At 41.2% G+C, this 27,500-nt stretch overlaps 1 protein-coding gene across 4 annotated transcripts in view; it reads right to left on the bottom strand.

Annotated features, from left to right (window-relative positions):
* The window catches only part of LOC133658689 (rho guanine nucleotide exchange factor TIAM1-like), a 148,385-nt gene that overhangs the window by 26,381 nt on the left and 94,504 nt on the right, over positions 1–27,500 (bottom strand). For all 4 annotated transcript variants that reach the window (XM_062061002.1, XM_062061000.1, XM_062061001.1 and 1 more), the window contains 5 exons: positions 26,562–26,643; positions 24,749–24,835; positions 18,226–18,438; positions 16,238–16,338; positions 552–743 (listed from right to left, as the gene is read on the bottom strand). In XM_062061002.1, coding sequence (XP_061916986.1) covers positions 552–743; positions 16,238–16,338; positions 18,226–18,438; positions 24,749–24,835; positions 26,562–26,643 — 675 coding nt within the window. The remainder of the gene's footprint in view (positions 1–551; positions 744–16,237; positions 16,339–18,225; positions 18,439–24,748; positions 24,836–26,561; positions 26,644–27,500) is intronic.

Genomic DNA, 27,500 nt, shown 5'->3' with positions numbered 1-27,500 from the left:
CCCTCTACACTCCCAACACTCGGACACACAGGCGTTAGAGACCCCTCTACACTCCCAACACTCGGACACACAGGCGTTAGAGACCCCTCTACACTCCCAACACTCGGACACACAGGCGTTAGAGACCCCTCTACACTCCCAACACTCGGACACACAGGCGTTAGAGAACTCTCTACACTCCCAACACTCGGACACACAGGCGTTAGAGACCCCTCTACACTCCCAACACTCGGACACACAGGCGTTAGAGACCCCTCTACACTCCCAACACTCGGACACACAGGCTTTAGAGACCCCTCTACACTCCCAACACTCGGACACACAGGCTTTAGAGACCCCTCTACACTCCCAACACTCGGACACACAGGAGTTAGAGAACTCTCTACACTCCCAACACTCGGACACACAGGCGTTAGAGACCCCTCTACACTCCCAACACTCGGACACACAGGCGTTAGAGACCCCTCTACACTCCCAACACTCGGACACACAGGAGTTAGAGAACTCTCTACACTCCCAACACTCGGACACACAGGCGGAAGGACACTAACTTTGACGTAGGTGCGCTCCGTCTCCACCAGCTCGCTGATGACTTTGCGGAGCTTGTCGGCGTCCGAGAGCTGGCGCAGGGCGGCGACGGGCGGCGGGAGGGGCGAGTCCGGGCTGGGCGAGGAGGAGGACACGCTCTCCGGGGGATTCATGTCATGCAGGCTGCGGCAGAAAGCGGCCACCTGCTCCGTGTTCTGCCAGACACAAGTGAAAGTGAAAGTGAAAGTGAAAGTGAAAGTAACTTCAGGAGCGTGCATGCAGAGGCGGCACCAAAAAGAACAAATCTATAATTTGGTCTATTTCGAGTGCAGCTTCATTTCAATCACATCTTTTTCCCCGGGTGTTTTCCTCCCACTGAGGGCGCCGCCGTAAGTGACTCATCTCTTTCACGCCATGCGAAGTATAGACAACACACAGCAGGTTGCCATGGAAACCAGTGCACTATTAGGACTGTAATTTGGGGGTCCACCCGTGATGGCATCCATCACTTGCTGGCAGCCACTTTGAGGATATTTCTCATTTTTGCATCATTTTGCATCACGTGACCTTTACCTGCTAAACTGACAATTATTTTTTTATAATTGTAGTTGGGATGAAATAATAAATGTGCTATTAAATGTGACAATCATTTATTTTTAATTAATTGTAGTTGGAAAATTAAATAATAGATGCGCTATTAATTGTGACAATAATTTATTTTTAATTAATTGTAGTTGGAATTAAATACAAAATGTGCTATTAAATGTGACAATGTTTAATTTTTAATTAATTGCAGTTGGAATTAAATAATACATATGCTATTAATTGTGACAATAATGTATTTTTAATAATTGTACTTGGAATTAGATAATACATGCGCTATTAATTGTGACAATAATGTATTTTTAATTAATTGTACTTGGAATGAGATAATAAATGTGCTATTAAATGTGACAATTTATTTTTAATTAATTGTAGTTGGAAAATTAAATAATACATGCGCTATTAATTGCGACAATAATTTATTTTTAATTAGTTGTAGTTGGAATTAAATACAAAATGTGCTATTAAATGTGACAATATTTAATTTTTAATTAATTGTAGTTGGAATTAAATAATACATATGCTATTAATTGTGACAATAATGTATTTTTAATTAATTGTACTTGGAATTAGATAATACATGCGCTATTAATTGTGACAATAATTTATTTTTAATTAATTGTAGTTGGAATTAAATAATAAATGTGCTATTAAATGTGACAATAATTTATTTTTAATTAATTGTAGTTGGAATTAAATAATAAATGTGCTATTAAATGTGACAATAATTTATTTTTAATTAATTGTAGTTGGAAATTTAAATAATACATGCGCTATTAATTGCGACAATAATTTATTTTTAATTAGTTGTAGTTGGAATTAAATACAAAATGTGCTATTAAATGTGACAATATTTAATTTTTAATTAATTGTAGTTGGAATTAAATAATACATATGCTATTAATTGTGACAATAATGTATTTTTAATTAATTGTATTTGGAATTAGATAATACATGTGCTATTAATTGTGACAATAATTTATTTTTAATTAATTGTAGTTGGAATTAAATAATAAATGTGCTATTAAATGTGACAATATTTAATTTTTAATTATGGTAGTTGGAATTAGATAATACATATGCTACTAATTGTGACAATAATTTATTTTTAATCAATTGTAGTTGGAATTAAATAATAAATGTGCTATTAAATTTGACAATATTTCATTTTTAATTAATTGTATTTGGAATTAAATAATAAATGTGCTATTAAATGTGACAATATTTAATTTTTAATTAATGGTAGTTGGAATTAAATAATACATATGCTACTAATTGTGACAATAATTTATTTTTAATCAATTGTAGTTGGAATTAAATAATAAATGTGCTATTAAATTTGACAATATTTCATTTTTAATTAATTGTATTTGGAATTAAATAATACATGTGCTGTTAAAAGTGACAATAATTTATTTTTAATTAACTGTAGCTGGAATTAGGCAAGGCAAGGCAAGGCAAGGCAAGGCAGCTTTATTTGTATAGTGCTTTTCATACACAAGGCAGACTCAAAGTGCTTCACAGACAACAAAGTCTAATGAAAGAAAATAAAAGCAAAATTAAAATGCAGACAATAAAAATAAAAACAGTGCGGACATTAAAAGTTAAAAGATTAAAAGATTAAAAGATTTAGCTGAAAGCTAAGGTGAACATAAAAGTTTTCAGTCTAGTTTTAAAAGTAGTCAGAGTTGGGGAATTAAATAATAAATGTTCCATTAATTGTGACGATAATTTATTTTTAATTAATTGTGGTTGTAATTAAATAATACATGTTGTATTTGATATGACAATAATGTATTTAATGTTAACGTACACTTAATCACTTAATTATTTCGAGATGAATAAATGTTGCTGTTAGCCCCGCCCACTGACTTTGACAGACTCAAAAAATTCATGAAGCGGTGACACAAATGTTCATAAAATAAATTAAATAAATTGTGAAATTATTCATCATGAAATAATGAAATAATTAATAAAAAGAGAAAAAAATAAATAAATAAACAAATAAATAAATAAAATAATGAAATCAATAATAAATTATAATTAAATATCAATATAATTAATTAAATCATAAAATACTATTTTTACATTAAATACATTACCACATTCAATACCGCATTTATGTATTTAATTTCAAACAAAAGTTAATATAAAAAATGTTTATTACATTTTGTCCATTCATACTTTATATCCTCACTAGCCACTTCTTTAGGTACACCCGGGCCAAAGAAAGTACTGCTTGGCCATTTGTTTTTGTTTTTTTAATACAATTGTATCGCATCGTACTGTGCGCTGATATTTTGGCATCGTTGACAATTGGTTGCGAGAATAAACTTAGCCAATAGGTAGCGTCAACTAATTGACATAAATGGTGAAGAATTGTTGAGAAATCATACAAACCCCAAGAGCAGTGAAGTTGTCACGTTGTGTAAATAGTAAATAAAAACAGAATTCAAATCCTTTTCAACTTATATTCAATTGAATAGACTGCAAAGACAAGATATTTAACATTCAAACTGTTAAACTTTGGTATTTTTTGCAAATATTAGCTCATTTGGAATTTGATGCCTGCAACATGTTTCAAAAAAGCTGGCACAAGTGGCAAAAAAGAGTGAGAAAGTTGAGGAATGCTCATCAAAGACTTATTTGGAACATCCCACAGGTGGACAGTCTAATTGGGAACAGGTGGGTGCCATGATTGGGTATAAAAGCAGCTTCCATGAAATGCTCAGTCATTCACAAACAAGGACGGGGCGAGGGTCACCACTTTGTCAACAAATGCCTGAGCAAATTGTTGAAGGACAACATTTCTCAAGCAAGGAATTTAGGGATTTCACCATCTACGCTCCGTAATATCATCAAAAGGTTGAGAGAATCTGGAGAAATCACTGCAGATAAGCCATGATATTACACACCTTGGATCCCTCAGGCGCTACTGCATCAAAAATCCACATCAGTGTGTAAAGGATATCACCACGTGGGCTCAGGAACACTTCAGAAAACCACTGTCAGTAACTACAGTTGGTCGCTACATCTGTAAGTGCAAGTTAAAACTCTACTATGCAAAGCCAAAGCCATTTATCAACAACACCCAGAAACGCTTCGCTGGGCCCGAGCTCATCTAAGATGGACTGATGCAAAGTGGAAAAGTGTTCTGTGGTCTGACGAGTCCACATTTCAAATTGTTTTTGGAAACTGTGGACGTGGTGTCCTCCGGACCAAAGGGGAAGCGAACCATCCGGACTGTTCTAGGGTGAAAGTGTAAAAGGCAGCATGTGTGATGGTATGGGGGTGTATTAGTGGTCAAGACATGTTCTAGGGTGAAAGTGTAAAAGGCAGCATGTGTGATGGTATGGGGGTGTATTAGTGGTCAAGACATGTTCTAGGGTGAAAGTGTTGAAGGCAGCATGTGTGATGGTATGGTGGTGTATTAGTGGCCAAGACATGTTCTAGGGTGAAAGTGTAAAAGGCAGCATGTGTGATGGTATGGGGGTGTATTAGTGGTCAAGACATGTTCTAGGGTGAAAGTGTAAGAGGCAGCATGTGTGATGGTATGGGGGTGTATTAGTGGTCAAGACATGTTCTAGGGTGAAAGTGTAGAAGGCAGCATGTGTGATGGTATGGGGGTGTATTAGTGGTCAAGACATGTTCTAGGGTGAAAGTGTAAAAGGCAGCATGTGTGATGGTATGGGGGTGTATTAGTGGTCAAGACATGTTCTAGGGTGAAAGTGTAAAAGGCAGCATGTGTGATGGTATGGGGGTGTATTAGTGGTCAAGACATGTTCTAGGGTGAAAGTGTTGAAGGCAGCATGTGTGATGGTATGGTGGTGTATTAGTGGCCAAGACATGTTCTAGGGTGAAAGTGTAAAAGGCAGCATGTGTGATGGTATGGGGGTGTATTAGTGGTCAAGACATGTTCTAGGGTGAAAGTGTAGAAGGCAGCATGTGTGATGGTATGGGGGTGTATTAGTGGTCAAGACATGTTCTAGGGTGAAAGTGTAAAAGGCAGCATGTGTGATGGTATGGGGGTGTATTAGTGGTCAAGACATGTTCTAGGGTGAAAGTGTAAAAGGCAGCATGTGTGATGGTATGGGGGTGTATTAGTGGTCAAGACATGTTCTAGGGTGAAAGTGTAAAAGGCAGCATGTGTGATGGTATGGGGGTGTATTAGTGGTCAAGACATGTTCTAGGGTGAAAGTGTAAAAGGCAGCATGTGTGATGGTATGGGGGTGTATTAGTGGTCAAGACATGTTCTAGGGTGAAAGTGTTGAAGGCAGCATGTGTGATGGTATGGTGGTGTATTAGTGGCCAAGACATGTTCTAGGGTGAAAGTGTAAAAGGCAGCATGTGTGATGGTATGGGGGTGTATTAGTGGTCAAGACATGTTCTAGGGTGAAAGTGTAGAAGGCAGCATGTGTGATGGTATGGGGGTGTATTAGTGGTCAAGACATGTTCTAGGGTGAAAGTGTAAAAGGCAGCATGTGTGATGGTATGGGGGTGTATTAGTGGTCAAGACATGTTCTAGGGTGAAAGTGTAAAAGGCAGCATGTGTGATGGTATGGGGGTGTATTAGTGGCCAAGACATGTTCTAGGGTGAAAGTGTAAAAGGCAGCATGTGTGGTGGTATGGGGGTGTATTAGTGGTCAAGACATGTTCTAGGGTGAAAGTGTAAAAGGCAGCATGTGTGATGGTATGGGGGTGTATTAGTGGTCAAGACATGTTCTAGGGTGAAAGTGTAAAAGGCAGCATGTGTGATGGTATGGGGGTGTATTAGTGGTCAAGACATGTTCTAGGGTGAAAGTGTAAAAGGCAGCATGTGTGGTGGTATGGGGGTGTATTAGTGGTCAAGACATGTTCTAGGGTGAAAGTATAAGAGGCAGCATGTGTGATGGTATGGGGGTGTATTAGTGGCCAAGACATGTTCTAGGGTGAAAGTGTAAAAGGCAGCATGTGTGATGGTATGGGGGTGTATTAGTGGCCAAGACATGTTCTAGGGTGAAAGTGTAAAAGGCAGCATGTGTGATGGTATGGGGGTGTATTAGTGGTCAAGACATGTTCTAGGGTGAAAGTGTAAAAGGCAGCATGTGTGATGGTATGGGGGTGTATTAGTCGTCAAGACATGTTCTAGGGTGAAAGTGTAAAAGGCAGCATGTGTGATGGTATGGGGGTGTATTAGTGGTCAAGACATGTTCTAGGGTGAAAGTGTAAAAGGCAGCATGTGTGATGGTATGGGGGTGTATTAGTGGTCAAGACATGTTCTAGGATGAAAGTGTAAAAGGCAGCATGTGTGATGGTATGGGGGTGTATTAGTGGTCAAGACATGTTCTAGGGTGAAAGTGTAAAAGGCAGCATGTGTGATGGTATGGGGGTGTATTAGTGGTCAAGACATGTTCTAGGGTGAAAGTATAAGAGGCAGCATGTGTGATGGTATGGGGGTGTATTAGTGGCCAAGACATGTTCTAGGGTGAAAGTGTAAAAGGCAGCATGTGTGATGGTATGGGGGTGTATTAGTGGCCAAGACATGTTCTAGGGTGAAAGTGTAAAAGGCAGCATGTGTGATGGTATGGGGGTGTATTAGTGGTCAAGACATGTTCTAGGGTGAAAGTGTAGAAGGCAGCATGTGTGATGGTATGGGGGTGTATTAGTGGTCAAGACATGTTCTAGGGTGAAAGTGTAAGAGGCAGCATGTGTGATGGTATGGGGGTGTATTAGTGGTCAAGACATGTTCTAGGGTGAAAGTGTAAAAGGCAGCATGTGTGATGGTATGGGGGTGTATTAGTGGTCAAGACATGTTCTAGGGTGAAAGTGTAAAAGGCAGCATGTGTGATGGTATGGGGGTGTATTAGTGGTCAAGACATGTTCTAGGGTGAAAGTGTAAAAGCCAGCATGTGTGATGGTATGGGGGTGTATTAGTAGTCAAGACATGGGTAACTTACACATCTGTGAAGACACCATTAATGCTGAAAGGTACATACAGCTTTTGGAGCAACATATGTTGCCATCCAAGCAACGTTATCATGGACGCCCCTGCTTATTTCAGCAAGACAATGCCAAACTACTTTTACAACAGTGTGGCTTCATAGTAAAAGAGTGTAGGTACTAGACTGGCCTGCCTGTAGTCCAGACCTGTCTCCCATTGAAAATGTGTGGTGCAATATGAAGGCTAAAATATGAGAAGGGAGACTGTTGAACAACTTAAGCTGTACATCAAGCAAGAATGGGAAATAATTCCACTTCAAAAATGTGTCTCCTCAGTTCCCAAACCTTTACTGAGTGTTGTTAAAAGGAAAGGCCATGTAACACAGTGCTAAACTTTTGCAATGTGTTGATGCCATTAAATTCTAAGTTAATGATTATTTGCAAAGAAAAATAAGTTTCTCAGTGTGAACATGAAATATCTTGTCTTTGCAGTCTATTCAATTGAATATAAGTTGAAAAGGATTTGCAAATCATTGTATTCTGTTTTAATTTACCATTTACACAACGTGACAACTTCACTGCTTAAGATAAGCAAATATTGAAGTATTTATTTTTTTAATTAATAAAAGATTTTGAGAATGTTTAGTCTCATAAAATTTGTTGCATTATTCAATAATATTAAAAATGACAATATATGCACTTGCATGCTGTGATTGTTTGTTTTCTGTTCAAATAGAAAGAAGGAATACATTGTGAATATATAACGTTTTTTATGGACACAGGCTTTTGCATATATTGCATACAAAGTTGCAACATTTCTGAAAGACCGAGGACGATGATGTAACGATGATTGCATGACCAACATCCTATGATGATTGTCCCGCTATAACAAAAACATTCTTCTCAGGATGAGTTAGCTTACAGCTGGAGGCGAACAATTGAAGTCGTATTTCTATAACTATGCTAATTTAGTCCCATTGTTACAAGTGCACACACACACGAGTCATTAGCCATTATGCTAATAGGAGAGCATCTGAGTTGCAGCATCACGACCCATCGAGTCTAAACCACTTCCTGTGTGTCAGGGATTTTACAGTCCAAGCAGACTTTCCTACGTCACGGTCGCGGCTCATTAACTTGGAGGGTCGGACTCACGGATTGACTTGGTGCCAGCTCGTTAGCTTAAATGCTGACATGAAAACAAGAGACATTCACGTCATCAGGAAAGGACAGACATGATATTTCTCTACTCTGGACACAGGCGTTTTTACGGTGCGTTCAAGGACCGCCACAACGCCCGCCATTAATAATCAGGCATAGATTTTATTTGTTACGCAAAGTGCTAGAGTACAAAGCAATATTTAAAGTTTGCCATTAAATATGAAGACTAAAAATCTATCACTGGAGCATAAAAAACACAAAACATTTGAAAATATTTGAAAAAACTTGGCGAATGTCAGGGCAGGAAGGATCCAAAGTACTAATGTCAGGGCAGGAAGGATCCAAAGTACTAATGTCAGGGCAGGAAGGATCCAAAGTACTAATGTCAGGGCAGGAAGGATCCAAAGTACTAATGTCAGGGCAGGAAGGATCCAAAGTACTGATGTCAGGGCAGGAAGGATCCAAAGTACGAATGTCAGGGCAGGAAGGATCCAAAGTACTAATGTCAGGGCAGGAAGGATCCAAAGTACTAATGTCAGGGCAGGAAGGATCCAAAGAACTGATGTCAGGGCAGGAATGATCCAAAGAACTGATGTCAGGGCAGGAATGATCCAAAGAACTGATGTCAGGGCAGGAATGATCCAAAGTACTAATGTCAGGGCAGGAAGGATCCAAAGTACTGATGTCAGGGCAGGAAGGATCCAAAGAACTGATGTCAGGGCAGGAAGGATCCAAAGAACTAATGTCAGGGCAGGAAGGATCCGAAGTACTGATGTTAGGGCAGGAAGGATCCAAAGTACTAATGTCAGGGCAGGAAGGATCCAAAGAACTGATGTCAGGGCAGGAAGGATCCAAAGAACTGATGTCAGGGCAGGAAGGATCCAAAGAACTGATGTCAGGGCAGGAAGGATCCAAAGTAATAATGTCAGGGCAGGAAGGATCCAAAGTACTAATGTCAGGGCAGGAAGGATCCAAAGTACTGATGTTAGGGCAGGAAGGATCCAAAGTACTGATGTCAGGGCAGGAAGGATCCAAAGTAATAATGTCAGGGCAGGAAGGATTCAAAGTACTAATGTCAGGGCAGGAAGGATCCAAAGAACTGATGTCAGGGTAGGAATGATCCAAAGTACTAATGTCAGGGCAGGAAGGATCCAAAGTACTGATGTCAGGGCAGGAAGGATCCAAAGAACTGATGTCAGGGCAGGAAGGATCCAAAGAACTAATGTCAGGGCAGGAAGGATCCAAAGTACTGATGTTAGGGCAGGAAGGATCCAAAGTACTAATGTCAGGGCAGGAAGGATCCAAAGAACTGATGTCAGGGCAGGAAGGATCCAAAGAACTGATGTCAGGGCAGGAAGGATCCAAAGAACTGATGTTAGGGCAGGAAGGATCCAAAGTACTGATGTTAGGGCAGGAAGGATCCAAAGTACTGATGTCAGGGCAGGAAGGATCCAAAGAACTGATGTCAGGGCAGGAAGGATCCAAAGAACTGATGTCAGGGCAGGAAGGATCCAAAGAACTGATGTTAGGGCAGGAAGGATCCAAAGTACTGATGTCAGGGCAGGAAGGATCCAAAGTAATAATGTCAGGGCAGGAAGGATCCAAAGTACTAATGTCAGGGCAGGAAGGATCCAAAGTACTAATGTCAGGGCAGGAAGGATCCAAAATACTAATGTCAGGGCAGGAAGGATCCAAAGTACTAATGTCAGGGCAGGAAGGATCCAAAGTAATAATGTCAGGGCAGGAAGGATCCAAAGTAATAATGTCAGGGCAGGAAGGATCCAAAGTACTAATGTCAGGGCAGGAAGGATCCAAAGTACTAATGTCAGGGCAGGAAGGATCCAAAGTACTGATGTCAGGGCAGGAAGGATCCAAAGTAATAATGTCAGGGCAGGAAGGATCCAAAGTACTAATGTCAGGGCAGGAAGGATCCAAAGTACTAATGTCAGGGCAGGAAGGATCCAAAATACTAATGTCAGGGCAGGAAGGATCCAAAGTACTAATGTCAGGGCAGGAAGGATCCAAAGTAATAATGTCAGGGCAGGAAGGATCCAAAGTAATAATGTCAGGGCAGGAAGGATCCAAAGTACTAATGTCAGGGCAGGAAGGATCCAAAGTGATAATGTCAGGGCAGGAAGGATCCAAAGTAATAATGTCAGGGCAGGAAGGATCCAAAGTACTGATGTCAGGGCAGGAAGGATCCAAAGTAATAATGTCAGGGCAGGAAGGATCCAAAGTACTAATGTCAGGGCAGGAAGGATCCAAAGTGATAATGTCAGGGCAGGAAGGATCCAAAGTAATAATGTCAGGGCAGGAAGGATCCAAAGTACTAATGTCAGGGCAGGAAGGATCCAAAGTACTAATGTCAGGGCAGGAAGGATCCAAAGTACTGATGTCAGGGCAGGAAGGATCCAAAGTAATAATGTCAGGGCAGGAAGGATCCAAAGTACTAATGTCAGGGCAGGAAGGATCCAAAGTGATAATGTCAGGGCAGGAAGGATCCAAAGTAATAATGTCAGGGCAGGAAGGATCCAAAGTAATAATGTCAGGGCAGGAAGGATCCAAAGTACTAATGTCAGGGCAGGAAGGATCCAAAGTACTAATGTCAGGGCAGGAAGGATCCAAAGTACTGATGTCAGGGCAGGAAGGATCCAAAGTAATAATGTCAGGGCAGGAAGGATCCAAAGTACTGATGTTAGGGCAGGAAGGATCCAAAGTACTGATGTCAGGGCAGGAAGGATCCAAAGTAATAATGTCAGGGCAGGAAGGATTCAAAGTACTAATGTCAGGGCAGGAATGATCCAAAGAACTGATGTCAGGGTAGGAATGATCCAAAGTACTAATGTCAGGGCAGGAAGGATCCAAAGTACTGATGTCAGGGCAGGAAGGATCCAAAGAACTGATGTCAGGGCAGGAAGGATCCAAAGAACTAATGTCAGGGCAGGAAGGATCCAAAGTACTGATGTTAGGGCAGGAAGGATCCAAAGTACTAATGTCAGGGCAGGAAGGATCCAAAGAACTGATGTCAGGGCAGGAAGGATCCAAAGAACTGATGTTAGGGCAGGAAGGATCCAAAGTACTGATGTCAGGGCAGGAAGGATCCAAAGTAATAATGTCAGGGCAGGAAGGATCCAAAGTACTAATGTCAGGGCAGGAAGGATCCAAAGTACTAATGTCAGGGCAGGAAGGATCCAAAATACTAATGTCAGGGCAGGAAGGATCCAAAGTACTAATGTCAGGGCAGGAAGGATCCAAAGAACTGATGTCAGGGCAGGAAGGATCCAAAGTACTAATGTCAGGGCAGGAAGGATCCAAAGTAATAATGTCAGGGCAGGAAGGATCCAAAGTAATAATGTCAGGGCAGGAAGGATCCAAAGTACTAATGTCAGGGCAGGAAGGATCCAAAGTAATAATGTCAGGGCAGGAAGGATCCAAAGTACTAATGTCAGGGCAGGAAGGATCCAAAATACTAATGTCAGGGCAGGAAGGATCCAAAGTACTAATGTCAGGGCAGGAAGGATCCAAAGTAATAATGTCAGGGCAGGAAGGATCCAAAGTAATAATGTCAGGGCAGGAAGGATCCAAAGTAATAATGTCAGGGCAGGAAGGATCCAAAGTAATAATGTCAGGGCAGGAAGGATCCAAAGTAATAATGTCAGGGCAGGAAGGATCCAAAGTACTAATGTCAGGGCAGGAAGGATCCAAAGTACTAATGTCAGGGCAGGAAGGATCCAAAGTAATAATGTCAGGGCAGGAAGGATCCAAAGTACTAATGTCAGGGCAGGAAGGATCCAAAGTAATAATGTCAGGGCAGGAAGGATCCAAAGTACTAATGTCAGGGCAGGAAGGATCCAAAGTACTAATGTCAGGGCAGGAAGGATCCAAAGTAATAATGTCAGGGCAGGAAGGATCCAAAGTACTAATGTCAGGGCAGGAAGGATCCAAAGTACTAATGTCAGGGCAGGAAGGATCCAAAGTACTGATGTCAGGGCAGGAAGGATCCAAAGTAATAATGTCAGGGCAGGAAGGATCCAAAGTAATAATGTCAGGGCAGGAAGGATCCAAAGTAATAATGTCAGGGCAGGAAGGATCCAAAGTAATAATGTCAGGGCAGGAAGGATCCAAAGAACTGATGTCAGGGCAGGAAGGATCCAAAGAACTGATGTTAGGGCAGGAAGGACATGCCGGATCAGACGGTCTGAAGGAAGCTAAAGTCCCCCAGAGGAGTGCTAGCATGTAGCGGTGGGGGACAGAGTTAGCACCAGAAGGAGAAAAGCGTTTGAAAGGAAGCAAAGGTCAGGTAGAAAAACTCACCAGATGGAGCATGTCAAAGACCGAGTCGGAGGAACGCTTGCTTGGTTGAGTCCACCTCAGAGCAGACATGATTGCGTGCAGAAAGAGGAAGTAAAAAGTCTACATGGCAGGTCTGCAGGAGCAGTCCGTGGTCCTGGTCAACAGACGGAGATGAAGACGCCCACCAGCTCTTCAGCACTCCCTCCCCTCGCTGAAGACCCGCCTGAGTGCAGCAGTGCGCTGATTCAGCCTTGATGGTCTGGCAGAGTGCGGGCAGAGAGCCTCCGACGGCGGGAAGAAATCTCCTCAGGCTCGCGGGGCAGGATTGGGGACATGGGACTGAGAGGGGGGGATGCGGGAAGAACTGGTAGGACTGGGGGGGGGGGGACCTCGGCTCTAGTGCTTCACTTAATGGATCCAAATTTGAGACAAGAAAACACACACAATGCCTCAAAGGCAGAATAGGAGTATAAAGATAAAGAATCACTTCATCAACATTTAGAATCAACAAAAACATCAACATTTATCCTTGGTCATACAAGGTCAGACCTTGGGTCATACAAGGTCAGACCTGGACTCTGGTCCACAAACTGAAAATGTCAAACATGCAAAGGCCATTGTATATTTTGTAAAACAAAAAATACTCAAATTTAGTCAACATGATCACATGTGATTAATAAAAAAAAAAAAGATGGTTTTATCAAATATGAAGATTAAACTTGAACCTTAATGTCAACAAGACGGCATCAGAAGTTCAATACAGGAAGTCATTTTTTCTCATGAAAGCAACAATCTGCGCTAAACACTCAAATGATATTGAAGAGAAGGCAACATCACACAGCAAACATGGAAGCACACGCACACATACACACTGCTATGTAAGCACACGCACACATACACACTGCTATGTAAGCACACACACACATACACACTGCTATGTAAGCACACGCACACATACACACTGCTATGTAAGCACACGCACACATACACACTGCTATGTAAGCACACGCACACATACACACTGCTATGTAAGCACACGTCCTGCATGAAGATGTCATCATGTAAACCACTTAACATCTGGGACAAGCCAGTCCTGCATGAAGATGTCATTCTGACCCAACTGACAATCACAGCAAGGATGAACCACTCGGCTGTACTACATAAACAAAAGCATCAAGTTGCAGCTACCGGCTGAATGTGAATTTGATTGGACACCTGTAAGTCACCACGACCAGCTGGGGTCACATTGTACCAAAAACAATTGAAATAAACAAGTGTTTGAACTAAAGGAGAGAAAACAGTGCACTATGACGGATGAAGTTGTCATGCCTGAAAACGCCACGCAATTTCAACCAATCAGAAGCAACCTAAGGCGGGTCTTGGCGTCTCTCTCTCATACACCTCAGCTGCGCTTTGTTTCTGATTGGTTTAAATTGTGTGGTTGGATCACACACACACACACACACGCACACACACACACACACACACACAACACACAACACACAACACACACACACACACACACTCATACTCTGCTTTCATGAAACTTCATATGCCATTATTTGGAAGTTGTTTTTTTTTAGTAAGCTTTTGCTTACTTCCCCTAGTAATTAATTCCAGCGATTACGTCAGTAATACAATTACTTTTTTGATAAAGTAACTTTATTACTTTTTAAAAGTACTTTTCAGAAGACTGAAAATAAGTGAGCGTGTTAAAGACAATGTTTATAGCGCCACCTTTCTGCGTGGATGAAATTGTGTGGCCTCTATAGACGGGTGTGACTGTTTAATAATAATAATAATAAAGAAGCATTCATAATGGCTTTATAAACAAATGGTAGCCCCAGAATGAGTCAAACATAGTGAACGTAGCTCAGGTGTTAGCTCACTCGTAGTGACTTCTTTAATCCAGCAGATGGTGCCATTAGGAAACAGCAACACCGTGCTAGTGCAGTGTCAATACAGCCAATGAGTGTGCCACACACTCACTGCGGCATCATTTACCCACCAGGTGGTGGCCACAACTACTTCTGAAGCACTTTGCAAGTCAAAGCCCAATTGAAATTTTACAATCTTGCAATGATCAACTTCACATTGAAAATGTTGCAATGATGAGAAAAAGTGTAAAAGTGAGCATGTTGAGGATGCAATGGTGAGAAAAAGTGTAAAAGTGAGCATGTTGAGGATGCAATGATGAGAAAAAGTGTAAAAGTGTAAAAGTGAGCATGTTGAGGATGCAGTGATGAGAAAAAGTGTAAAAGTGAGCATGTTGAGGATGCAATGATGAGAAAAAGTGTAAAAGTGAGCATGTTGAGGATGCAATTATGAGAAAAAGTGTAAAAGTGTAAAAGTGAGCATGTTGAGGATGCAATGATGAGAAAAAGTGTAAAAGTGAGCATGTTGAGGATGCAATGATGAGAAAAAGTGTAAAAGTGAGCATGTTCAGGATGCAATGATGAGAAAAAGTGTAAAAGTGAGCATGTTGAGGATGCAATGATGAGAAAAAGTGTAAAAGTGTAAAAGTGAGCATGTTGAGGATGCAATGATGAGAAAAAGTGTAAAAGTGTAAAAGTGAGCATGTTGAGGATGCAATGATGAGAAAAAGTGTAAATGTGAGCATGTTGAGGATGCAATGATGAGAAAAAGTGTAAAAGTGAGCATGTTGAGGATGCAATGATGAGAAAAAGTGTAAAAGTGAGCATGTTGAGGATGCAATGATGAGAAAAAGTGTAAAAGTGAGCATGTTGAGGATGCAATGATGAGAAAAAGTGTAAAAGTGAGCATGTTGAGGATGCAATGATGAGAAAAAGTGTAAAAGTGAGCATGTTGAGGATGCAATGATGAGACAAAGTGTAAAAGTGAGCATGTTGAGGATGCAATGATGAGAAAAAGTATAAAAGTGAGCATGTTGAGGATGCAATGATGAGAAAAAGTGTAAAAGTGAGCATGTTGAGGATGCAATGATGAGAAAAAGTGTAAAAGTGAGCATGTTGAGGATGCAATGATGAGAAAAAGTGTAAAAGTGAGCATGTTGAGGATGCAATGATGAGAAAAAGTGTAAAAGTGAGCATGTTGAGGATGCAATGATGAGACAAAGTGTAAAAGTGAGCATGTTGAGGATGCAATGATGAGAAAAAGTATAAAAGTGAGCATGTTGAGGATGCAATGATGAGAAAAAGTGTAAAAGTGAGCATGTTGAGGATGCAATGATGAGAAAAAGTGTAAAAGTGAGCATGTTGAGGATGCAATGATGAGAAAAAGTGTAAAAGTGAGCATGTTGAGGATGCAATGATGAGACAAAGTGTAAAAGTGAGCATGTTGAGGATGCAATGATGAGAAAAAGTATAAAAGTGAGCATGTTGAGGATGCAATGATGAGAAAAAGTGTAAAACTGAGCATGTTGAGGATGCAATGATGAGAAAAAGTGTAAAAGTGAGCATGTTGAGGATGCAATGATGAGAAAAAGTGTAAAAGTGAGCATGTTGAGGATGCAATGCAAGTGCTTGTTCTCAGAGGAACATTTCAGTGCGGGTGAAAAGCACCAAATGTTGCGTCCGGGAAGAAGCGCTCGCTAACGTCTGGCACCAGAGCCTGCTCACCAAGCGAGGTGCGAGTTTGACGCTCGCTGCCTGCCAGAAGAAAAACTGCTAAATGTCCTTTCTGCTACTTTTGTTCCCTGGCTAAGTTTGTCTGCACAAGAAGAAGAGAAGTAACCAAGAAGACTTTGTCTTACCTTTCTGCACGCGTCAAACTGACCCAAGATCTCAGAGTCGTCGTCCAAACTGTCCCCGGAAGTCTCCAGCAGCAGCCCGACACCATCGTCCAGGATCTCTTCTGAGGACACACAGAGCTCACGTCACGTTGCAGTCTGCTTCAAACTCAGACCCTAACCCAGAAGACAAATCTAACCCAGAAGACACATCTAACTCAGAAGACATCTAACCCAGAAGACAAATCTAACCCTGAAGACAAATCTAACCCAGAAGACAAATCTAAACCTGAAGACAAATCTAACCCAGAAGACAAATGTATCCCAGAAGACAAATCCAACCCAGAAGACAAATGTAACCCAGAAGACAAATGTAACCCAGAAGACAGATCTAACCCAGAAGACAAATTTAACCCAGAAGACAAATCTAATCCTGAAGACAAATGTAACCCAGAAGACAAATGTAACCCAGAAGACAAATGTAACCCAGAAGACAAATCTAACCCAGAAGACAAATTTAACCCAGAAGACAAATCTAACCCTGAAGACAAATGTAACCCAGAAGACATGTCAAACCCAGAAGACTAATCTAAAACAGAAGACAAATCTAACCCAGAAGACAAATGTAACCCAGAATACAAATGTAACCCTGAAGACAAATCTAACCCGGAAGACAAATGTAACCCAGAAGACAAATGTAACCCTGAAGACAAATCTAACCCAGAAGACAAATGTAACCCAGAAGACAAATGTAACCCAGAAGACAAATCTAATCCAGAAGACAAAACTAACCCAGAAGACAAATGTAACCCTGAAGACAAATCTAACCCAGAAGACAAATCTAACCCAGAAGACAAATGTAACCCAGAAGACAAATCTAACCCTGAAGACAAATGTAACCCAGAAGACATGTCAAACCCAGAAGACTAACCTAAAACAGAAGACAAATGTAACCCAGAAGACAAATGTAACCCAGAAGACAAATGTAACCCAGAAGACAAATCTAACCCAGAAGACAAATGTAACCCAGAAGACAAATCTAACCCTGAAGACAAATGTAACCCAGAAGACATGTCAAACCCAGAAGACTAATCTAAAACAGAAGACAAATGTAACCCAGAAGACAAATGTAACCCAGAAGACAAATGTAACCCAGAAGACAAATGTAACCCAGAAGACAAATCTAATCCAGAAGACAAATCTAACCCAGAAGACAAATGTAACCCAGAAGACAAATGTAACCCAGAAGACAAATGTAACCCTGAAGACAAATCTAACCCAGAAGACAAATCTAACCCAGAAGACAAATGTAACCCAGAAGACAAATCTAACCCTGAAGACAAATGTAACCCAGAAGACATGTCAAACCCAGAAGACTAATCTAAAACAGAAGACAAATGTAACCCAGAAGACAAATGTAACCCAGAATACAAATGTAACCCTGAAGTTAAATCTAACCCAGAGGACAAATGTAACCCAGAAGACAAATGTAACCCTGAAGACAAATCTAACCCAGAAGACAAATCTAACCGAGAAGACAAATTTAACCCAGAAGACAAATGTAACCCAGAAGACAAATGTAACCCAGAAGACAAATCTAACCCAGAAGACAAATGTAACCCAGAAGACAAATGTAACCCAGAAGACAAATGTAACCCAGAAGACAAATCTAACCCAGAAGACAAATGTAACCCAGAAGACAAATGTAACCCTGAAGACAAATCTAACCCAGAAGACAAATGTAACCCAGAAGACAAATGTAACCCAGAAGACAAATCTAACCCAGAAGACAAATCTAAGCCAGAAGACAAATCTAACCCAGAAGACAAATCTAACCCAGAAGACAAATGTAACCCAGAAGATGAGTGATTTATGTGGCTAAAAGAGTGTGGTGGGACATTAGCTGTTAGCGAGTAGGCTACATTGCCTAAAAGGACACCTGCTGACTCATCCAGAAAGTGTCGCCAACACACTAATTATCATCCCAATGTGACGATAGCATCAAAAGTCACCTTGACTCTGGGAGAAGATGTCCGTGTAGAGGTCCTCCTCCACGTCTGAGCGCCGTGGCGGCAGGAAGCAGAGCTGGCGGCGCTCCAAGGGAGGCAGCGTGTTGACGCTCAGCGCCAGGGAGGAGCGGGAGAACGCCGCCTTCATGTCGGAGAAGTTGAGACTGTGGGCCTCCTTCCCGTTCAGCTCCAGGATCTCATCGCCCGCGTTCAGACCTGCCAGGCACACAACATCCGTGCTTTCAAAAACTGCTCCTGGATTATAATCCACCATCTTTGATTCAATCATTTCAAAACTTCTTGCTATGTTAGCAGACAGATTAGCATCTTTTTCACTTCAAAACACTGTAAAGGTGCAAAATAGATAGATAGATAGATAGATAGATAGATAGATAGATAGATAGATAGATAGATAGATAGATAGATAGATAGATAGATAGATAGATAGATAGATAGATAGATAGATAGATAGATAGATAGATAGATAGATAGTACTTTATTGATCTATCTATCTATCTATTTTGCACCTTTATATGTCATATTATTGACATGAAGTACCAAATAACTACGATTTGGCAGTCCAACATAGAAGAAATTCACTAAAACCAACGTGCTAGCTTAATGCTAATTTACATTGGATATCCCATATACATGATACTGATTAGCATTAGCGATTTTACATGGCAAACAGATTTGCAACCTAAACACATTTAAAAGCAAAATAAAAATGCAAACAAAAAATATATGACTGGAAAATTAAATAAAAAATAGATTTGCAGACAAATAAAAGTTTTGAATAAAAATGTTTTTTTATAGAAAAATGTTTTGGTTACGACTCAATTTGAGACCCGTGGGCGGGGCCACCTCTGAACAATATGCCTTTTTATTGGTCAGTCTGGGATGATGACAGCCAACTACTTTCGCCCTCAACGAGGGAAAGCACCAAAGACTAAGAAGGGCGAGAAAATATCCTTAAGAGGAGGCTCCGCCCACAACATTGACCTTGTCATAACCAAAAAAAAACTTTTTTGTGTTTGAGAATGTTTTTTCAGATCCATAAATTTTAGTTGCTAATCTTTTTTCAAGCAGCAGGTGTGTAATAAGTAGGATACTTACAGTATAAACACTTTGTAGGACTCAACAAAAGACAAGACGGCCGCATTTAAGTTCATGGCAAAGACTACTTCCTGAAACTGAAATAAATGCATACTTGCAAATGAGACTCAGAAGTGTAGGAAAATAAGAGATGAAAAAATAAATAGTGTACAAAAGTCTTTTATTCAGCAGCCAGCATGAAAAGTATGTTTTTTTTGCGCCGATATCATCGCATCGATATCAGCATCGGCCAATAGTATCATATTGGAAGTGAAAAGACTGTCTTGGGACACACCTATTTTAGAACACTTCCTGTTTACTTGCGCCGCTCGTCTGTAAGCATCAGCGCCACAAAGCACACGAGTGCCGCTTGAAAGTTGTGGTCCGAGATGGGTGTGCTTGTGTAAAAGTGATAAAGATGGAGATGTTCTGGAGGCATCACCACAGATGGGTGTGCTTGTGTAAAAGTGATAAAGATGGAGATGTTCTGGAGGCATCACCACAGATGGGTGTGCTTGTGTGGAAGTGATAAAGATGGAGATGTTCTGGAGGCATCACCACAGATGGGTGTGCTTGTGTGGAAGTGATAAAGATGGAGATGTTCTGGAGGCATCACCACAGATGGGTGTGCTTGTGTAAAAGTGATAAAGATGGAGATGTTCTGGAGGCATCACCACAGATGGGTGTGCTTGTGTGGAAATGATAAAGATGGAGATGTTCTGGAGGCATCACCACAGATGGTTGTGCTTGTGTAAAAGTGATAAAGATGGAGATGTTCTGGAGGCATCACCACAGATGGGTGTGCTTGTGTGGAAGTGATAAAGATGGAGATGTTCTGGAGGCATCACCACAGATGGGTGTGCTTGTGTAAAAGTGATAAAGATGGAGATGTTCTGGAGGCATCACCACAGATGGGTGTGCTTGTGTAAAAGTGATAAAGATGGAGATGTTCTGGAGGCATCACCACAGATGGGTGTGCTTGTGTAAAAGTGATAAAGATGGAGATGTTCTGGAGGCATCACCACAGATGGTTGTGCTTGTGTAAAAGTGATAAAGATGGAGATGTTCTGGAGGCATCACCACAGATGGGTGTGCTTGTGTAAAAGTGATAAAGATGGAGATGTTCTGAAAGCATCACCACAGATGGGTGTGCTCGTGTGGAAGTGATAAAGATGGAGATGTTCTGGAGGCATCACCACAGATGGGTGTGCTTGTGTGGAAGTGATAAAGATGGAGATGTTCTGGAGGCATCACCACAGATGGGTGTGCTTGTGTGGAAGTGATAAAGATGGAGATGTTCTGGAGGCATCACCACAGATGGGTGTGCTTGTGTAAAAGTGATAAAGATGGAGATGTTCTGGAGCCATCACCACAGATGGGTGTGCTTGTGTAAAAGTGATAAAGATGGAGATGTTCTGGAGGCATCACCACAGATGGGTGTGCTTGTGTGGAAGTGATAAAGATGGAAATGTTCTGGAGGCATCACCACAGACGGGTGTGCTTGTGTAAAAGTGATAAAAATGGAGATGTTCTGGAGGCATCACCACAGATGGGTGTGCTTGTGTGGAAGTGATAAAGATGGAGATGTTCTGGAGGCATCACCACAGACGGGTGTGCTTGTGTAAAAGTGATAAAGATGGAGATGCTCTGGAGGCATCACCACAGATGGGTGTGCTTGTGTAAAAGTGATAAAGATGGAGATGTTCTGGAGGCATCACCACAGATGGGTGTGCTTGTGTAAAAGTGATAAAGATGGAGATGTTCTGGAGGCATCACCACAGATGGGTGTGCTTGTGTGGAAGTGATACAGATGGAGATGTTCTGGAGGCATCACCACAGATGGGTGTGCTTGTGTAAAAGTGATAAAGATGGAGATGCTCTGGAGGCATCACCACAGATGGGTGTGCTTGTGTGGAAGTGATAAAGATGGAGATGTTCTGGAGGCATCACCACAGATGGGTGTGCTTGTGTGGAAGTGATAAAGATGGAGATGTTCTGGAGGCATCACCACAGATGGGTGTGCTTGTGTGGAAGTGATAAAGCTGGAGATGTTCTGGAGGCATCACCACAGATGGGTGTGCTTGTGTGGAAGTGATAAAGATGGAGATGTTCTGGAGGAATCACCACAGATGGGTGTGCTTGTGTGGAAGTGATAAAGATGGAGATGTTCTGGAGGCATCACCACAGATGGGTGTGCTTGTGTAAACGTGATAAAGATGGAGATGTTCTGGAGGTATCACCACAGATGGGTGTGCTTGTGTGGAAGTGATAAAGATGGAGATTTTCTGGAGGCATCACCACAGACGGGTGTGCTTGTGTAAAAGTGATAAAGATGGAGATGTTCTGGAGGCATCACCACAGATGGGTGTGCTTGTGTAAAAGTGATAAAGATGGAGATGTTCTGGAGGCATCACCACAGATGGGTGTGCTTGTGTAAAAGTGATAAAGATGGAGATGTTCTGGAGGCATCACCACAGATGGGTGTGCTTGTGTGGAAGTGATAAAGATGGAGATGTTCTGGAGGCATCACCACAGATGGGTGTGCTTGTGTGGAAGTGATAAAGATGGAGATGTTCTGGAGGCATCACCACAGATGGGTGTGCTTGTGTAAAAGTGATAAAGATGGAGATGTTCTGGAGCCATCACCACAGATGGGTGTGCTTGTGTAAAAGTGATAAAGATGGAGATGTTCTGGAGGCATCACCACAGATGGGTGTGCTTGTGTGGAAGTGATAAAGATGGAAATGTTCTGGAGGCATCACCACAGACGGGTGTGCTTGTGTAAAAGTGATAAAAATGGAGATGTTCTGGAGGCATCACCACAGATGGGTGTGCTTGTGTGGAAGTGATAAAGATGGAGATGTTCTGGAGGCATCACCACAGACGGGTGTGCTTGTGTAAAAGTGATAAAGATGGAGATGCTCTGGAGGCATCACCACAGATGGTGTGCTTGTGTAAAAGTGATAAAGATGGAGATGTTCTGGAGGCATCACCACAGATGGTGTGCTTGTGTAAAAGTGATAAAGATGGAGATGTTCTGGAGGCATCACCACAGATGGGTGTGCTTGTGTGGAAGTGATACAGATGGAGATGTTCTGGAGGCATCACCACAGATGGGTGTGCTTGTGTAAAAGTGATAAAGATGGAGATGCTCTGGAGGCATCACCACAGATGGGTGTGCTTGTGTGGAAGTGATAAAGATGGAGATGTTCTGGAGGCATCACCACAGATGGGTGTGCTTGTGTGGAAGTGATAAAGATGGAGATGTTCTGGAGGCATCACCACAGATGGGTGTGCTTGTGTGGAAGTGATAAAGCTGGAGATGTTCTGGAGGCATCACCACAGATGGGTGTGCTTGTGTGGAAGTGATAAAGATGGAGATGTTCTGGAGGAATCACCACAGATGGGTGTGCTTGTGTGGAAGTGATAAAGATGGAGATGTTCTGGAGGCATCACCACAGATGGGTGTGCTTGTGTAAACGTGATAAAGATGGAGATGTTCTGGAGGTATCACCACAGATGGGTGTGCTTGTGTGGAAGTGATAAAGATGGAGATTTCTGGAGGCATCACCACAGACGGGTGTGCTTGTGTAAAAGTGATAAAGATGGAGATGTTCTGGAGCATCACCACAGATGGGTGTGCTTGTGTAAAAGTGATAAAGATGGAGATGTTCTGGAGGCATCACCACAGATGGGTGTGCTTGTGTAAAAGTGATAAAGATGGAGATGTTCTGGAGGCATCACCACAGATGGGTGTGCTTGTGTGGAAGTGATAAAGATGGAGATGTTCTGGAGGCATCACCACAGATGGTGTGCTTGTGTAAAAGTGATAAAGATGGAGATGCTCTGGAGGCATCACCACAGATGGGTGTGCTTGTGTGGAAGTGATAAAGATGGAGATGTTCTGGAGGCATCACCACAGATGGGTGTGCTTGTGTGGAAGTGATAAAGATGGAGATGTTCTGGAGGCATCACCACAGATGGGTGTGCTTATGTAAAAGTGATAAAGATGGAGATGTTCTGGAGGCATCACCACAGATGGGTGTGCTTATGTGGAAGTGATAAAGATGGAGATGTTCTGGAGGCATCACCACAGATGGGTGTGCTTGTGTAAAAGCGATAAAGATGGAGATGTTCTGGAGGCATCACCACTGATGGGTGTGCTTATGTAAAAGTGATAAAGATGGAGATGTTCTGGAGGCATCACCACAGATGGGTGTGCTTGTGTAAAAGTGATAAAGATGGAGATGTTCTGGAGGCATCACCACAGATGGGTGTGCTTGTGTGGAAGTGATAAAGATGGAGATGTTCTGGAGGCATCACCACAGATGGGTGTGCTTGTGTAAAAGTGATAAAGATGGAGATGTTCTGGAGGCATCACCACAGACGGGTGTGCTTGTGTAAAAGTGATAAAGATGGAGATGTTCTGGAGGCATCACCACAGATGGGTGTGCTTGTGTAAAAGTGATAAAGATGGAGATGTTCTGGAGGCATCACCACAGATGGGTGTGCTTGTGTAAAAGTGATAAAGATGGAGATGTTCTGGGGGCATCACCACAGATGGGTGTGCTTGTGTGGAAGTGATAAAGATGGAGATGTTCTGGAGGCATCACCACAGATGGGTGTGCTTGTGTAAAAGTGATAAAGATGGAGATGTTCTGGAGGCATCACCACAGATGGGTGTGCTTATGTGGAAGTGATAAAGATGAAGATGTTCTGGAGGCATCACCACAGATGGGTGTGCTTGTGTAAAAGTGATAAAGATGGAGATGTTCTGGAGGCATCACCACAGATGGGTGTGCTTGTGTAAAAGTGATAAAGATGGAGATGTTCTGGAGGCATCACCACAGATGGGTGTGCTTATGTGGAAGTGATAAAGATGAAGATGTTCTGGAGGCATCACCACAGACGGGTGTGCTTGTGTAAAAGTGATAAAGATGGAGATGTTCTGGAGGCATCACCACAGATGGGTGTGCTTGTGTAAAAGTGATAAAGATGGAGATGTTCTGGAGGCATCACCACAGATGGGTGTGCTTGTGTAAAAGTGATAAAGATGGAGATGTTCTGGGGGCATCACCACAGATGGGTGTGCTTGTGTGGAAGTGATAAGATGGAAATGTTCTGGAGGCATCACCACAGATGGGTGTGCTTGTGTAAAAGTGATAAAGATGGAGATGTTCTGGAGGCATCACCACAGATGGGTGTGCTTATGTGGAAGTGATAAAGATGAAGATGTTCTGGAGGCATCACCACAGATGGGTGTGCTTGTGTAAAAGTGATAAAGATGGAGATGTTCTGGAGGCATCACCACAGATGGGTGTGCTTGTGTAAAAGTGATAAAGATGGAGATGTTCTGGAGGCATCACCACAGATGGGTGTGCTTATGTGGAAGTGATAAAGATGAAGATGTTCTGGAGGCATCACCACAAACCTTTGGCAAAGGCCAGACCTCCCGCCCGCACGTCTGTGATGTAAAGCTGCTGCACTCGGTCCTCCTCCACCACCGAGATGGAGAAACCTGGAGGAGGAGGACGAGGAAGAAGAGTGCTTACATAAGAAGACATGAAGTATACGTGCAAGTCCTTACCGTAACCATGGTTACATAAGAAGACATGAAGTATACGTAAAAGTCCTTACCGTAACCATGGTTACATAAGAAGACATGAAATATACGTATGAAGTATACGTGCAAGTTCTTACCGTAACCATGGTTACATAAGAAGACATGAAATATACGTGCAAGTCCTTACCGTAACCATGGTTACATAAGAAGACATGAAATATACATGCAAGTCCTTACCGTAACCATGGTTACATAAGAAGACATGAAATATACGTGTGAAATATACGTGCAAGTCCTTACCGTAACCATGGTTACATAAGAAGACATGAAATATACGTATGAAATATACGTGGAAGTCCTTACCGTAACCATGGTTACATAAGAAGACATGAAATATACGTGCAAGTCCTTAACGTAACCATGGTTACATAAGAAGACATGAAGTATACGTGCAAGTCCTTACCGTAACCATGGTTACATAAGAAGACATGAAGTATACGTGCAAGTCCTTACCGTAACCATGGTTACATAAGAAGACATGAAATATACGTATGAAGTATACGTGCAAGTCCTTACCGTAACCATGGTTACATAAGAAGACATGAAATATACGTATGAAGTATACGTGCAAGTCCTTACCGTAACCATGGTTACATAAGAAGACATGAAGTATACGTGCAAGTCCTTACCGTAACCATGGTTACATAAGAAGACATGAAGTATACGTGCAAGTCCTTACCGTAACCATGGTTACATAAGAAGACATGAAATATACGTATGAAGTATACGTGCAAGTCCTTACCGTAACCATGGTTACATAAGAAGACATGAAGTATACGTGCAAGTCCTTACCGTAACCATGGTTACATAAGAAGACTTCAAGTATACATGCAAGTCCTTACCGTAACCATGGTTACATAAGAAGACATGAAATATACGTATGAAGTATACGTGCAAGTCCTTACCGTAACCATGGTTACATAAGAAGACATGAAATATACGTGCAAGTCCTTACCGTAACCATGGTTACATAAGAAGACATGAAATATACGTATGAAGTATACGTGCAAGTCCTTACCGTAACCATGGTTACATAAAAAGACATGAAATATACGTATGAAGTATACGTGCAAGTCCTTACCGTAACCATGGTTACATAAGAAGACATGAAATATACGTATGAAGTATACGTGCAAGTCCTTACCGTAACCATGGTTACATAAGAAGACATGAAATATACGTGCAAGTCCTTACCGTAACCATGGTTACATAAGAAGACATGAAATATACGTATGAAGTATACGTGCAAGTCCTTACCGTAACCATGGTACATAAAAAGACATGAAATATACGTATGAAGTATACGTGCAAGTCCTTACCGTAACCATGGTTACATAAGAAGACATGAAATATACGTATGAAGTATACGTGCAAGTCCTTACCGTAACCATGGTTACATAAGAAGACATGAAATATACGTGCAAGTCCTTACCGTAACCATGGTTACATAAGAAGACATGAAATATACGTATGAAGTAAACGTGCAAGTCCTTACCGTAACCATGGTTACATAAAAAGACATGAAATATACGTATGAAGTATACGTGCAAGTCCTTACCGTAACCATGGTTACATAAGAAGACATGAAATATACGTATGAAGTATACGTGCAAGTCCTTACCGTAACCAATCATGCACGACTCGTCTCGGTCAAACTGCACCACTTTTGTTATCTTGGAGCACAGCTCCACTTCTTTGTAGAGCTGTGGGAACACATTACTGCTATATAAATCATTTATTATACACTACGTACATATATATATATGTATATATGTATAGATATATGTCTAAATGTATATACTGTATGTAAACATAAATGTGTATATGTTTATATACATATGTATATATGCATATACATGTGTATATATGTATGTATTTATATGTATAATGTCTATATGTACATATTTGTATATATGTATCTATATATGTGTAAATGTATATATATGTGTATATAAATATGTATGTGTATACAGTGATTCCCACACAGTCATTTATTTGTGGCGGCCCGCCACGAAAGAATTAAGGCCGCGACAAAAAAAAAATTGTTTTTAAATTTTTTTTTAAATTAATTAATTAATTAATTTTTTTTTGTCCTGTCCAGCCTCTCAGGCAAATCATATAGTTGATGTAGATGCCCATATCGGCTGTTCACATTTACTTTACAAAAGAGAAGTGTAGGATCAAGATTTTTGGAGCTCTTTGTTCAGTGGATCAGATGTTTGATGAAGCTCTGTGTCTATCTACCACCACTACTGTTTTCTGTTTATTTCTTACTGACTGTGGCAGGACACCTCTGCCTCTGTTTCACTTTATGTTGCTGGTAAATAATATGCTTGTAGTAGTAGGCTAAAGTTACATTATTTAGTATGCACTAATTAAAGGAGCAGAGCTTTAAGAGACATTTTAGCTTTTATATTTTTATAAGATATATTTTTTGTAAGAACCACAATTAATAAATATATTTCAGTGAATAACTTATTGTTCAAATCTGTATATAAATATGTACATAAAGTGTTGTAATTATATTGTAAAATGGATGGATGGATGGACGTTTAAAACA

The sequence above is a fragment of the Entelurus aequoreus genome, linkage group LG10 (genome assembly GCF_033978785.1).
Source record: "Entelurus aequoreus isolate RoL-2023_Sb linkage group LG10, RoL_Eaeq_v1.1, whole genome shotgun sequence".
Lineage (NCBI taxonomy): Eukaryota > Metazoa > Chordata > Actinopteri > Syngnathiformes > Syngnathidae > Entelurus > Entelurus aequoreus.
The sequence above is the reverse complement of the archived record's forward strand: the minus strand, read 5'-3'. Positions and strand labels throughout refer to the sequence as shown.